General features: G+C 41.1%; 1 protein-coding gene across 1 annotated transcript in view; it reads right to left on the reverse strand.

Moving 5' to 3' along the window:
- LOC140201990 (regulator of G-protein signaling 7) overlaps positions 1-16,104 on the reverse strand; it is a 486,715-nt gene that overhangs the window by 85,271 nt on the left and 385,340 nt on the right. Inside the window, exon 4 of the mRNA XM_072266857.1 lies at positions 7,317-7,423. Coding sequence (XP_072122958.1) covers positions 7,317-7,423 — 107 coding nt within the window. The remainder of the gene's footprint in view (positions 1-7,316; positions 7,424-16,104) is intronic.

Genomic DNA, 16,104 nt, shown 5'->3' on the forward strand with positions numbered 1-16,104 from the left:
TGACGTGTCGATCCATGGCCTCCTTTTGCACCAACATGAGGCCATGCTTAGGGTGGAAAAGCAACACTTAATATTCTATCTGGGTACCCTCCAACCTGATGGGATGAATATCGATTTCTCCTTCTGGTAAACAAACCTGCCCCCCTCCCCCCAACATCTATTCCCTGCACTGACCTTTCATTTCTTCTCACCTGCCAATGACTTCCACCTGGCTCTGCTCCCCCTTCTCTTTCTCCCATTGTCCACTCTCCTCTCCCATCAGACTCTTTGTTCTCCAGCCCTTGACTTTTCCCACACACCTGGTTTCACCCATCACCTTCCACCAAGCCACTTTTCCCCTCCCCCCCATTGTTTTATTCTGGCATCCTCCCACTTCCTTCTCAGTCCTCGGTCCGAAACATTGACTGTTCATTCATTTCCATAGATGCTGCCTGACCAGCTGAGTTCCTCCAGCACCTAATGTGAGTTGCTTTGGATTTCTCATGTCTGTGAACACTACCACCTGCAGTTCTCTCTCCAGTTGCATGTCATCTTGTCCTGGAAATGTATCACTATTCCTTCATCATCACTGGGTGCAAATCCTAGAGCTCCTAATGCAACATTAGGGAGAGTATATTCACCAGGAGAATTGCAACAAAATACTATCCAGTACTTTCTCAAGGACAATGGAGAATAGGCAATAAATGGTCTTTTCTGTGAATTCCAAATCCCAAAAGCAATTAAAAAAATTAAGTTGAATTAAATTTAAATGCTATTGTCTGTTTATTTTCTGTCCCTGTGTTTTAGTTTCCAGCCTTCACCACTTTTCATGTGGCTCAAAATCAAAGCAGTTCTTGAAGATACATTATTGAAATGAAATGAGTTCCAGATTGAGTTCAGATGAATGAGTGCAACATGCCATCCAACAGATCCCTGGTCATCGCTAAAGCAAAATGGAACAGTTACCCCAGAGTATATGATACTTTCAGAACTCCAACCCAGACTAGGCTATTGTAATGTTGGCTTAAGTGAAAGGAAGGAATTACAGATGAAGCAGTGAGCAAAGACTTTCACTGTCATAATTAGAGTGATGTCTGCAGAGTATTACTGATGATTTATTCACTGATGACAGAACATTTAGCCTGGTGACCAATTAAGAGCCATTTTTAAAGTTTCTTAGTGTGCAGGCAAAATGCAATTAACATCATTTAAAGTAATCTAAAATTAAAACAAATAGTATTTACATTACTGAGGGGCATTATTTGACCTATTACTCATTGCTTGTTAACTTTCTCTGACAATGGAGGACATTGCAGTCCCTCTGTTGCCCTGAAATTTTCCATGTGCCCCGGTGTTCTTTGGCTCCCACTTCTCAGCACAGCATAGGGTTGTCGCAGCATATTCTGTCTGTTGGACGATCAGTGAGAATCAAAATGGAAACTGCAGATGCTGAAACCTAAAACACACACAGAAAATGCCAAAAATTCTCAGCAGGTCAGGTTTCATCCATAGGAAGAGAAACAGATTCAACATTTTAGGTTGACTCTGTTTCAGATACCGCCTAACCTGCTGAGTATCTCTGGCATTTTCTGTTTTTACGCAGGACTCACAGGAAAGCTTTGATTACTGACGGGGGCCTGCAGCCCACCCTTCCCAACTCACCAAAACCAGACTCAGGAGCTGTCAAAACGGCTAGTGTATTTGGAGTCCTTGGAATGCTTGTGAATGCCAGTGGGAACAGACTCAGAGCCAGCTTTCCCAGAGTGGCACCAGTGCTGAAATCCAGAAATTCCACAGAGATATACAGATTAAAACCCAGCATCAGTACTGGCATCTGGGTGGGTAAGGATCATTCCCTGTGGTTTTATCAAAGGGAACCATTGTCCAGTCTTAATTAGCTGTTAATCACCTGAAACAGTAACTCTCTCCACAGATGCGGCCTGCCCAACTGAGTAATTTCAGCATTTTCTCTCTTATTTTCTCTGTTATTTATTTAAATTTGGATGTTCAATGTGATGTATGTTAAAACTAACTAAAAACAGTCACTAACAAAGCACCATAAGAGGAGCAGAATTAGGCTATTTGGCCAATCGAATTTGCTCCACCATCCCATTATGGCTAACTTATTATCCCTCTCAACATTTTCCTGTCTTCTCCCTGTAACCTTTCATACCCTTACTAATCAAGAACCAATTAACCTCCACTTTAAACACTTAAAGGGTGAGGAAAGAACTGCTGGAGATTAAGGGCTAATTTGATTGAGGCTTTTAGGATATTGAGAGGGGATTTTAGAATTTAGTTTTATTTGTTCATTTTTTTAAGGATCTGAGAATCATTAGCAAAGCCAGCATTTATTCCTACAGTTGTTCCTACAGTCAGTGAGGATGACCCACTGCCTTGAACTGCAGTAGTCATTCTGGTGAAAGTATTCTCACAATATTGTGTGGTACAGTCCCAGATTTTGTGACAGTGAAGGAGCAACAAAAAGAATGGGACTTAGAATGGCATCTGCTACCCTTGTCTTTCCTAACAGTCAAGGACTTAGACCCAGCATGATGGAGCACCACTGATACATTTCCAAATCAGATGATATGCAACCTGCTTGCAAAGATTTCCCCCTGCACACAATGCCTTTTCCTTTTTGGTGTGGAGGTCATGGGTTCAGGAGGTGTGGTTAGAATTACCTAGATGGTGACTGCAGTGCAGTTTGTGGTTAGGGTACGCTGCAATACTGGTCGTGAAGGGAATGAATATTTAGAAAAGTGAGTCAATCAAGTGGGCTTCTTTGTCCTGAATAGTGTTAGAAACATAGAAACATAGAAAATAGGTGCAGGAGTAGGCCATTCAGCCCTTCGAGCCTGCACCGCCATTCAGTACGATCATGGATGATTATCCAACTCAGAACCCTGTACCAGCCTTCCCCCCATACCCCCTGATCCCTTTAGCCACAAGGGCCATATCTAACTCCCTCTTAAATATAGCCAATGAACTGGCCTCAACTGTTTCCTGTGGCACAGAATTCCACAGATTCACCACTCTCTGTGTGAAGAAGTTTTTCCTAATCTCGCTCCTAAAAGGCTTCCCCTTTATCCTCAAACTGTGACCCCTCGTTCTGGACTCGTTAAGATTCTTATGAGTTGTTGCGCACATTCAGACATTTCTACCACCTATAAGGGAGTATCTGTCCCTTATAGGTGGTAGAAATGTTCTCTGGTATCAGGAGGTGAGTCAGTCACACAGGCTATACAGCCTCTGACCTACTCTTCATGGTGGAAGAGTATATGAGGTTTAGGATGCAAGGATCAGATGGGTCTATTGAGGAATATAGGGTAGCAAGAAAGGAGCTTAAGAAGGGGCTGAGAAGAGCAAGAAGGGAGCATGAGAAGGCCTTGGTGAGTAGGGTAAAGGAAAACCCCAAGGCATTCTTCGATTATGTGTAGAACGAAAGGATGACAGGAGTGAAGGTAGGACCGATTAGAGATAAAGGTGGGAAGATGTTCCTGCAGGGTGTGGAAGTGAGCAAGGTCCTCAATGAATACTTCTCTTCGGTATTCACCAAAGCAAGGGAACTTGATGATGGTGAGGACAATATGAGTGAGGTTGATGTTCTGGAGCATGTTGATATTAAGGGAGAGGAGGTGTTGGAGTTGTTAAAATACATTAGGATGGATAAGTCCCCGGGGCCTGACGGAATATTCCCCAGGCTGCTCCATGAGGCGAAGGAAGAGATTGCTCAGCCTCTGGCTAGGACCTTTATGTCCTTGTTGTCTACGGGAATGGTACTGGAGGATTGGAGGGAGGCGAATGTTGTCCCCTTGTTCAAAAAAGGTAGTAGGGATAGTCCTGATAATTATAGACCAGTGAGTCTTATATCTGTGGTGGGAAAGCTGTTGGAAAAGATTCTTAGAGATAGGATCTATGGGCATTTAGAGAATCATGGTCTGATCAGGGACAGTCAGCATGGCTTTGTGAAGGGCAGATCGTGTCTGACAAACCTGATAGAGTTCTTTGAGGAGGTGACCAGGCATATAGATGAGTGTAGTGCAGTTGATGTGATCTATATGGATTTTGGTAAGGCATTTGACAAGGTTCCACATGGTAGGCTTATTCAGAAAGTCAGAAGGCATGGGATCCAGGGAAGTTTGGCCAGGTGGATTCAGAATTGGCTTGCCTGCACAAGGCAGAGGGTCGTGGTGGAAGGAGTACATTCGGATTGGAGCGTTGTGACTAGTGGTGTCCCACAAGGATTGGTTCTGGGACCTCTACTTTTCATGATTTTTATTAATGACCTGGATGTGGCGGTAGAAGGGTGGGTTGGCAAGTTTGCAGATGACACAAAGGTTGGTGGTGTTGTAGATAGGGTAAAGGATTGTCGAAGATTGCAGAGAGACATTGATAGGATGCAGAAGTGGGCTGAGAAGTGGCAGATGGAGTTCAACCCGGAGAAGTGTGAGGTGGAAAACTTTGGAAGGACAAACTCCAAGGCAAAGTACAAAGTAAATGGCAGGATACTTGGTAGTGTGGAGGAGCAGAGGGATCTGGGGGTACATGTCCACAGATCCCTGAAAATTGCCTCATAGGTAGATAGGGTAACTAAGAAAGCTTATGGGGTGTTAACTTTCATAAGTCGAGGGATAGAGTTTAAAAGTCGCGAGGTAATGATGCAGCTCTATAAAACTCTATTTAGGCCACACTTGGAGTAATGTGTCCCGTTCCGGTTGCCTCACTATAGTAAGGATGTGGAAGCATTGGAAAAAGTACAGAGATTTACCAGGATGCTGCCTGGTTTAGAGAGTACGGATTATGATCAGAGATTAAGGGAGCTAGGGCTTTACTCTTTGGAGAGAAGAGGGATGAGAGGAGACATGATAGAGGTATACAAGATATTATGAGGAATAGATAGAATGGATAGCCAGTGCCTCTTCCCCAGGGCACCACTGCTCAATACAAGAGGACATGGCTTTAAGTTAAGGGGTGGGAAGTTCAAGGGGGATGTTAGAGGATAGTTTTTTACTCAGAGAGTGGTTGGTGCGTGGAATGCACTGCCTAAGTCAGTGGTGGAGGCAGATGCACAGTGAAATTTAAGAGACTACTAGGCAGGTATATGGAGGAATTTAAGGTGGGGAGTTATATGGATGCAGGGTTTGAGCGTCGGCACAACATTGTGGGCCAAAGGGCCTGTACTGTGCTGTACTATTCTATGATCTATGTTGTTCTATGTACTCTCATAGCTACAGTACATACATGGCTGGTCCAGATAGGTGGGCAAAGCTCTTCTTGCTGATGCGGATATCTTGGGCTTCTGTATTCTAAGTAGGCCATTCAAATGAGGAATTGGGAAAATATTCATACTGGAAAACATCTATAAACCCATTCCATTCAATTAATAATTTTGAAGATAGAATCAATTGCTTTTTAATAGCCAATGATACCAATGGATATAGAATTGAAGCAAGAAGTTAAGCAAGGATTGAAATTGGCTACGATCACATCAACTAGCATAAGAGTCTAGAGGGGCTGAATGGCCTACATCTATAACTAGGAGACTGACTCAGCAACTGATCTTTAACTTACGAGCTTTAGTTTGCCAATTTGAAACCTGGCTGTCAATTTGAGCGCATCCCAGTGCCTAGGTAGATTTTTGGAGGATCATTTTCAAACAGGATTAGAAGACAGCAGGTGAAGATTTGGCATTTTTGTATCCATGACAAATTCCATGTAATAGCAAACTGTGTGCTAATCCCATTTAGACATCATTGATGTAAAATTCTATTTTGCATATGATCTCTGTCTATTGCACAGACTTCAAACAGTGATGAAACCTCAGGGATCATATTATCTTCAATATTAGTTTAAGTACTAAGCCTTGTCTGCTGCTGGAGAGTCTGAATTCTATGTTTATTCTTTAACAGTTTTCTCCCAGACCTAATTGGATTTAGCAAAGGGACCAATTAAATCTGTGAATTGCAACCGCGTGACAAGTAGTGAAAGCCTTTGGAAAGCAGTCAAAAATTAACTCAATCCATTAGAATATGTCAATGTTAATGGAATAAAGGATTAAAATTTATGAAAGCTTTTGGTTCATTTACAGAATAGCTGGCATGGCGAGTAATTATTGCCTGTCCGTTACTGACTCAAAAGAATTTGGTGGTGAGCTACTTTCTTGAAACATTGAATTCCTTCTGGAGAAATCATTTTCACAATGTTGTTGGGTTGGAAGTTCCAAGCAGTAGACTCATTGGCGATGAAGGAACAACAATTCTGATTGGTGTGTTACCATAAAATACAAATTAACAGATCAATTAATCTTATTCAAGATACCCTGCTGTGCACAGCCATTGGTTCTACTTTGTTTTTAATTACAATAAAGGGAATCTATCCCTTCCTGATGATCTTATTATCCCATTGGTAAGAACCAAACATTGGTCTTTCGTTTCTCATATATACTCTATTCTCTTATCATTGGCTCTACTCACTTCCCTGACAACTTTCTGAACCTGAACCAGATTGTTCTCACTTTTGTGTCATATCTGATTCCAAATTATGCTTTGCAAAGTGGAGCTGAGGGAGAAGATCAGCCATAACTCTACTGAACAGTGGAACAGGCTTATCCTTATTTCTTATAGTCTTGGGAATACCTGCTCTTTGACTTCATCCTGTTCCTTTAATTCCTCCTCTGTGACTTCACCTTCCCCATCTGAACTATCTCCTGCTGAACCCCTTTTCCCACACATTTCTATCTCTAGACATGACATTTCAAAGCACTCCCTGGGTGACACCCCTCCCCTTCTGCACTCCATTGCTTCAAATCTGTTGCTCCTCCAAACAATTGCTCCTTAAAATTTGTCATTCAATTACCCTGTACTTGCTGATGGACCTGGTTTCCTGTTAAGTAACATTTCAATTTAAAAATACCTTTCTTTTCTTTCAAATTGCACAATCGTCTCAGTCCTGCATATCTCAATCTCCTCTAGCCCTAAACCCCGCAGGATATCTGTGTTATAACTCTGTCTGCCTGAACACCTCCAAATTGAATTGCATCATCATTAACCATTATGCCTTCACTTGTCAGAGCTTCAGAATCCACACTTTTAATATCTCTACCTCTCTACTTTTCTTTCTTCCTTTAAGATGCTTAATCTACTTTTTGGTCATCTATCAATATATTGGACGCACTTCCTAACCTTTCATTCTGGGATATTTCTGTAAAGTGGAAAGCACTTAATGGAAGTTGTTACTACAATTAAAAGTGCAGCAGATTTACCATAGATTATAAGCCAAGTTAACTAAAAAACATCTTAGTTTTGTACTTCAGCGATTGATTTGTATCAGCCCACCTGGAATCTGTAGAAAGTTCCATCATCTTTCAACGTCAGGACATGGTCTGAGATTGGGAAGAAATAGCCATGAGCTGCCATCAATGTTCCAAGGTGCAGTGCTTCCACTGTTCACAGAACAACATGAGAAGCATTGAGTTTTACCGAGACTAAATGTTCATTAATAGATAATTAACCTGCTTACTATTAAGTATATAATGCATATCATATTTCAGTAAGTCTTATCAAATTTCCTATAATGATATTGAATTGCAAACACAGAATGATTAGTTAATTTTTTAAGAAAATAATCACAAATATTTTTAAATAACAAGAGAGTGTTCCTTAAAGAGGCTCTGAGCATGAAGAGTGGGAGTAGAGGCAGCAATTACTGTAACATTCAATAAGGTTGGGTAAACTTAAGCAGGTTTTCTTCCATGGAGGTTGGGTGAGATTAGAACTAGAGGTCATGGGTTAAGGGTGGAAGGTGAAATATTTAAGAAGAACATGAGGGGCAACTTCTTCACTCAGAGGGTGGTGAGCGTGTGGAATGAGCTGCCTGCAGAAGTGGTGAATGTGGCTCAATTTCAACATTTAAGTGAAATTTGGATAAACACATGGATGGGAGGGGAATGGAGGGCTATGGTCCAGAATCAGGTCAATGGTACTAGGCAGAATTGTAGTTTGACATGGACTAGATGGGCTGAAGTGTCTGTTTTTGTGCTCTAGTATTCCATGACAATGACTCTATCAACAACTAATGTTCCTATTTCATATTGACATTAATGTGTTGGATGCCACAATGCAGAAGCTCATTTTACCAGTGCATCTCGTATTCTGGAGATTCAGGCGGCATTTTCTCCCATCTGTGACTTTGATCATTTGTCCAGTGACGTGAAGTTTATTGTAACTATACACATGTATACTGTCAAACGAGACAATCGTTCTCTGAACCATGGTGTAAAGTATAGTAGTGCACAGAACAAACCTATACACCACAATAACTTGGGAAAATAAGAATAAAATTTACAAATGAATTATGTATAAAAAACAAAACAAAGTGCAAAAATTAAATACTGTAGGGCGGTGAACAAATTAACCGGTGACACCTTGATTGCGAAGGGGCAATGAGTTCAGAAGCCTAATGGCCTGGGGAGAAACTTCTTCCATCTTGACTGTTCTTGTCTTTATGCATCAGTATCTCCTGTTAGATGGTAAAAAGTCAAAAAGGATGCTGGATGGATGGCTAGGATCCTTGAGAATGCTAAGGGCCTTGTGTACGCAGCGCTCCTGATAAATGTCCTCGATGGATGGTAGGGATATGGTAAAGGATTCACAGATCCTTTATTAAATTTACTGTCCCTGTGTACTGATTTATGTTGGCTTGCTATTTCCATTTGTTGATTATTCTGAAGTATTTCTGATTCCAAAGTATTTCTGATGCATGGACATAAAAGATTCATTAAGTATATAATTAAATTCAAAATCCAACAATACCATAAGCTGTAAGCCATTAGAAACAGGTTTGCTACATGTGGTGTTGATTTTTTTTAAGAACGGAAATTGACTATACTGAGGTGATAACCTATATTTTATATAATTACATTCTTATGATTGAGAAGATCATTTATCCCACTGAGTCTCTGTCAGCTCTCAGAGCAATTCCATTAGTAATCCCATTACCCTCTTAATTCCTTATAACCTATTCTCTCATACATGCCCATTAACACCACCACACATGAAATTTCCAACTATCCACTTTCACTGGGAGTAATTTACGGTAGTCATTTCAGCTAACAATCACTACCTCTTTGGGAAGTGGGAGGAAATGGAGCATGCGGAGGGAACCCATGCAGGGAGCTGCATTTGGGTGCCATCATTTCATACAACATTTCATAGGTTGAAGAGGGTTTGGTCTGACCACAGGAAAGAGACAACTGGCTTGCCATTGTTAGCTACCCAACGGCCAACTTATTGATAGACCAAGTTTTAAAATGGCACTGGTGAATCTCAGCAATTTCTGGCTGCTGGTCAATGAATCAAGGAACACAACCAAATACTTTGGTAATCACTCTTTTTCTGGTAAATGACCATCACAAACAATAGCCTGTAACTTCCCTTTGGACTTGGAGGCAATTTGATGCGGCAGATCCAAGGCAAGGCGAAGCAATGGGCCCATCGCCAACAGCGAGGAAGCACTGATGTTCGGTTGATTAAAATGTTGTGTTGAATCGGAAAGGTCGGGTGCAGGCTAAATCTCCAGTCTCCAGAGCATACCAAAGCATCTGAATCCGATATTTGGGTGATAATTTAAGTGCCAGGCCAAATCGAGGTGGCAGGGTCCAGGGCCCACAGCATATCAAATTGAAACCCAATGTTTAGATGATGATTTAAGAGCTGAGGCAGATTGAAAAGGTCAGGGTGTCGAGGCCTGAGGTGAAGGTCAGGCTCGTTCAGCTCACTGCTTCTAGAAGTTTACTTGGCTCTGTTCTGAACTAGCGGTCTGCGGATGGATTCTCTTTGTGGCCTTCAGTTCAGAACACTATTTCTTTGTATTTATTATTTGTATGATTTGTTTCTTTTTCTCTCTGCACCTCGGGTGTTTGACAGTCTTCTTATTTTTAATGGGTTCTGTTGGGTTTCTTTGTTTTGTAGCTGCCTGTTAGGAGATGAATCTTAAGACTGTTTCATGTATGCATACTTCGATAATAAATATACTTTGAGTTTTGAACTTTGAACTTTAAATGAAAGTAGTTGGCTTGTCACCTCAAAAGGAAATGGACATTCTTCATCAAATAAGAAATCCAACTTTCAGTCACTTGCCCTATTCCAGGGCATACAGTCTCTGCAACGTACTCCAAGGTAATCTTCTCCTGCCTTTTCTGAGTAACAGATCAGTGACATGGGTGTTCATTCCTTAGAGCTTCGAAGAATGAGGAGTGACCTTATTCAAACTAATAAGTTCCTAAGGGGCAACAGACAACCTGCTAGAGGAATTCAGTGGGTCGAGAAGTGTCTGTGGTGTAGTAAGCATGTTGGGAGAAGGAACTGATGCTGCTTTAGGTCAAAATCTGGCATTACATAAGAACAGAAGACATAAGAATTAGGAGCAGAAGGACATCATGCCTGTTGAGCCTGCTCCGCCATTCAATAAGATCATGGCTGACCTGGCCATGGACTCCTCTCCACCTACCTGCCTTTTCCTCATAACCTTTAATTCCCCTACTATGCAAAAATCTATCCTATCTTGTCTTAAATATACTTACTGAGGTAGCCTCCACTGTTTCATTGGGCAGAGAATTCAAGACAAGGTTTTGCAGGCACTTGTGTCTCAAAGATCCTGAAGGGGCTTGACAGAGCAGATGTTGAGTAAGTAAAGGCTGATGAGAGTGGAACTCATCACCATCATTATGTGCTGTGTCGTATGACGTGGGCAATCATGGTCTTCCATCTGCCTTTAAGACCCCTTTCATGCTGTTGTCCTTATTCTTTTCTCTATCCATGAGCAGAATTGTTCTTGGCAAATCTTTCCATACAGGCAGTTTGCCATTGCCTTCTTCTGGACAGTGTCTTTACAGGATGGGTTATAGAGATGAGAGGGTTATAGTGCAGGTGCAGGTGAATGGGGCAGAAGACCAGGCTGGCGTGGACTTGATGGACTGAGGATTTTGTTTCCATGCTGTAGTAACTCTATACTGAGATGTTTTTACTAATGGGACAGTAATGAACATGAGGACATAGCTGCAAAATAACAGCCGATCATTTAAAACTGCCATGATTAGAAATTTCTTCTCTCAGAGAGTAGTGAATCTCCAGAATTCCCTTTCCCTGAGGATGGGACAGAATAGATCATTATATATATAAGTTGGAGACAGATAAATATTTGAAAGATTGAGGAATCAAGGGTTATGGGTGACCAACATAAATCAGCAATGATTGCATTGAATGGTGAGACAGGGGAGCAAATGGCCGATTTTCTTGTGCTGTTGTGTTCTAGATTCAGCTCTCAATTCTGGATTTGATTATGTCATGCAGACAGTCGGCATGATTAATTAAGTTTTCCACATAAGAAAAGAAGAGCAACCTCCAGATGCTGACCCTTTTAGACATGGCTAGATATGTTGCTCATAGAGCTTCTGTGGTAGATGCCACTTATCAAATATTTTCAGATTACACCTTGAAAGCCCAAGATGGCTGGGGAGATTAACTCTTTGTTGCCATGGTGGTACTTGGTGCCAGATGTATCCGTCAAGCTGATTTATTCATGTAGACATATACAATTGATGCTTAGATGGGAAATACCCTAAATAAAACATTTGCAGAATTTCAAAGCCAATTAAACAAATCACATAAATAAACATGGTGAATGCAGGTGATGCCTCAAGAATAGAATCCCTTTCTGCAGTAAGTCTCACTGTAGTGAACTTACACATTTTCACTGGGGATCAGAAATGTTGCTCTCTGATGACAGCTGTTTTCTGCTGTATTCAGATATCCATAATTAATTGAGATTGGAACCGAGGTCAAAAATCATAACCTGGATAGAAAATTGCGCAATTTCTTCCTTAAGTGCCAGGTCAACATCTCCAGCCTTATGCCATCACAAATGTGATAGGGACACTCCAACCATTCTGCATCATTGTGCACATTTAACGTTCAACTTTCGATTACTTTACCCAGTGCTCATCAACCTCAAGTATTTCTTTCTAAAACTGTATAACTCCTAGATTTCTATTATTCCTTTGGCTTTATAACGTATTGTTCCAATCACATTTGGATTGCTGTAAGCAGTTTTGGGTTCCTTATCTAAGAAAGGATGTGTTGGCATTGGAGAGGGTCACAAAAGAAACACTTTCATCTTGAGAATGAAAGGGTTAATGTATGAAAGCGTCTGATGACTCTGGGCCTATATTTGCAGGAGTGTAGAACAATGAGGGGAGATCCTCTTGAAACTAATCAAATATTGAAAGACCCAGTTGGAGTGGATGTGGAGAGGATGTTTCCAATAGTGGGGGAGTCTGGGACCAGAGGGCACAGCCTCAGAAGGTTCCTGTTAATAAGTGCATCAATGGTTATGGAGAGAAGGCAGAAGAATGAGGTCGAGGATAATATATCAGCCTTGACTGAATTACAGAGCAGACTCGATGGGCCAAATGGCCCACTTTTACTCCTATGTTTTATGGTCAATTCTCGGATATTATTGAGGTTACGTTCTGTGTGTACCAATCATCCTTTTGCTTTGTCACTAAAAACACAAACCGTGTGGACAATAAGAGCAAGCAACACTTCCGTTCTGAATACTACTGCTTGCTTTTATTGTTTGCATGATTGGTGTTTTTTCTCTCTCTCTCTCTGCACATTGAGTGTTTGTTGGTCTTTTTTTTAATGTGTTCTTTTGGATTTCTTATTTTGTGGCTGCCTGTAAGTTGATAAATCTCAAGGTTGTATAATTTGTACATACTTTGATAAAAAGTGCACTTTGAACAATCCTATAAATTTAACAGTCAAAGCAAAACCAGTTTGATTGGATTAACTGTAACATAATCTGAACAACCATTCTATAGTTCAAGAACAGCTTCCTTGTTTGCTCTTTGGAGCTCAGGGGCGTTCCATGGCTAGACTATTCCATGCAGAATAATAAGATAACTATCGAACCGCATATTAAACATTGAATTATTTATTTAGTCATTTCCAAAATAAGAGAATAACATCCTATCATTAAAGACTGGATGTAATAGAACAAATACCAAATTGTGCTGCTGCAGTTCTAATCCACAAGTTTTGACAGTTATGCTTCTGCTGTATCTATTGATGCCTGAAATCTGTATTAGTCTGAATTAGTCGTCCCTGATATTCATCTCCTAAGTTACAGAGAAAGGTTGAACAAGTTGGGTCTTTATTCTTTGGAGCGTAGAAGGTTGAGGGAGGACGTGATAGAGGTGTTTAAACTTATGAGGGGGATAGATAGACTTGACGTGGATAGGCTTTTTCCATTGAGAGTGGGGGAGATTCAAACAAGAGGACATGAGTTGAGAGTTAAAGGGCAAAAGTTCAGGAGTAACATGAGGGGGAACTTCTTTACTCAGAAAGTGATAGCTGTGTGGAATGAGCTTCCAGCAGAAGTGGTTGAGGCAGGTTTGATGTTGTCGTTTAAAGTTAAATTGGATAGATATATGGACAGAAAAGGAATGGAGGGTTATGGGCTGAGTGCAGGTCAGTGGGACTAGGTGAGAGTAAGAGTTCAGCACGGACCAGAAGGGCTGAGATGGCCTGTTTCCATGCTGTAATTGTTATATGGTTATATGGTTTAGTGTATATTGTTATTTTAAGTAAAAAGTCGAGTACATGCAAATGTTTTTTTTTGGTGCCACCACTAACACTGAGCTTTTGGGAGAACACTGGCTATATGGTCGGCCAAGTAACTAAAATTACTTTTGAAACTGAGCTGCTGAAATTTCTTCATCCCCATTTTATGTTCCCATATTATAGTGGACTCTTGCAAATTCAGACTATTATTTCAGTAAGAGCAGCTAGATGTTCATAATTTCCACCAAAGTGCTTTGGCTGATGAATAGTAGACCTTTTTAAACATTCATCAATAATACAACTTTTCCATTTGAACATGTTTGGAGAAGCAAGATCTAAGGCCACAATGAAAATGGAAGGTAACACAGAAAAATTGAGACCATTTGTCCCATTCACTCCAAGGATGACCTCTGCTTGATCCAGATGAATGCACTATGCCATCAACAATAATGGATTTCATTCAGCTGTGAACTAATTTGTGTGATGGGAAGGTTGTTCCATGATCAGCAAACACTACTGCATGCGTCATGCTTTGGAGTAACTAATATGTTTTGACAGTAGAGATCTTATATTAACAGAAGAGATTCCGCAGGTGTTGGAAACCCTGACTGACACATAGAAAATACTCAGCAAGTCAGGCACCATCTGTACAGGGGCCAAACTTTCGGGCCAAGACACTTTATTAGGACTGGAAAGCAAGGGGGCAGAAGTAAGATTAAGAAGGAGGGGGAGGGGAGGAGTACAAGGCTGCAGTTGATAGGTGAAACCAAGTGATGGGGAAGGTGGATGAGTGGGGAAAGGGGGATGAACTAAGAAGCAGGGAGGTCCTGGGCATGGCAAACAGAGTCTTTCAAATATTTGGGCATCATTATGCCAAAAGATTTGTCAAAATTATCAGAATGCAGTTATCAGCCTATATATAAAAAAAATAAGGAAGATATAGCAAGATGGAACCTAATTCCTTCTTTTAGTCTCAGTTCAAGGACTGAATCTATTAAAGTGAATATATTGCCCAGACTATTATATCTCTTTCAGACCGTACTAATAGAGGTTAATCAGAATCAATTCAATGAATGGAACAAAATGTTAGCAAAATATATATGTCAAGGTAAAAGGCCTAGAGTTCATCTCAAAACTTTGCAATTAGCCAAGGAAAAGGGGAGATGGGGCCTACCTTCTCTTAGAGATTATTATTTTGCAGCACAGTTGAGAGCTGCGATATGCTGGTGCAACCCATCATATGACACTCAATGGAAAAACATTGAGAAGGGGATACTTTCCATCCCCATACAGGCAATTTTGGCTGATAACAACCTACAGAGTTACATAAATAGTATTGACAACCCGTGGGTGAAATGGACTCTTAAAATATGGAAAACTATTATAAAAGAATATAAATTAGAGAGAGACATTGCAATTCTTAAATGGTGTGCATATCATTCGGATTTTAAAAATGTAAACAACAGGAATTCTGCAGATGCTGGAAATTCAAGCAACACACATCAAAGTTGCTGGTGAACGCAACAGGCCAGACAGCACCTCTAGGAAGAGGTACAGTCAACGTTTCGGGCCGAAACCCTTCGTCAGGACTAACTGAAGGAAGAGCTAGTAAGAGAAAATCCACGTGGTCACACTAGTAAGTGTCTATCCACGGCCTCCTCTACTGTAAAGATGAAGCCACACTCAGGTTGGAGGAACAACACCTTATATTCCGTCTGGGTAGCCTCCAACCTGATGGCATGAACATGGACTTCTCTAACTTCCGCTAATGCCCCACCTCCTCCTTGTACCCCATCCGTTATTTATTTATATACACACATTCTTTCTCTCTCTCTCTCCTTTTTCTCCCTCTGTCCCTCTGACTATACCCTTGCCCATCCTCTGGGTTCCCCCCGCCCCTTTCCTTCTCCCTGGGACTCCTGTCCCATGATCCTCTCATATCCCTTTTGTCAATCTTGGCTCCATCCCTCCCCATCCTGACTTCTCCTATCATTTTGGATCTCCCCCTCCCCCTCCCACTTTCAAATCTCTTACTAGCTCTTCCTTCAGTTAGTCCTGACGAAGGGTCTCGGCCCAAAACGTTGACTGTACCTCTTCCTAGAGATGCTGCTTGGCCTGCTGCGTTCACCAGCAACTTTGATGTGTGTCACTCGGATTTTACGCTGAATAAGCAGGATGCTCGATTTAAGGACTGGACAGCTAAAGGAATAACAGTTGTTTGCAATATAATGAAAGAAGGAACACTGTTCAGTTTTGAAATGCTTAAACAGAAACACTTATTAGAAAAACAAGACTTTTATCAGTATCTACAGATGTGACAGTGTGTTAATAGGAGGGTTAGAAATGTAACCAAGGCAAGTACATGTTTGATAGAGCTATTTAGAAAAGCATATAATTCAGGTAACGGTAGTAGAATCATTTCAACCGTGTATAAGGGTTTGCCAAATCTTAAAACACATTCGACTTCAAACATTAAAACAAAATGGGAGAAGGAAGGAGGGAT

The sequence above is a fragment of the Mobula birostris genome, chromosome 8 (assembly GCF_030028105.1).
Source record: "Mobula birostris isolate sMobBir1 chromosome 8, sMobBir1.hap1, whole genome shotgun sequence".
Classification (NCBI taxonomy): Eukaryota; Metazoa; Chordata; class Chondrichthyes; order Myliobatiformes; family Myliobatidae; genus Mobula; species Mobula birostris.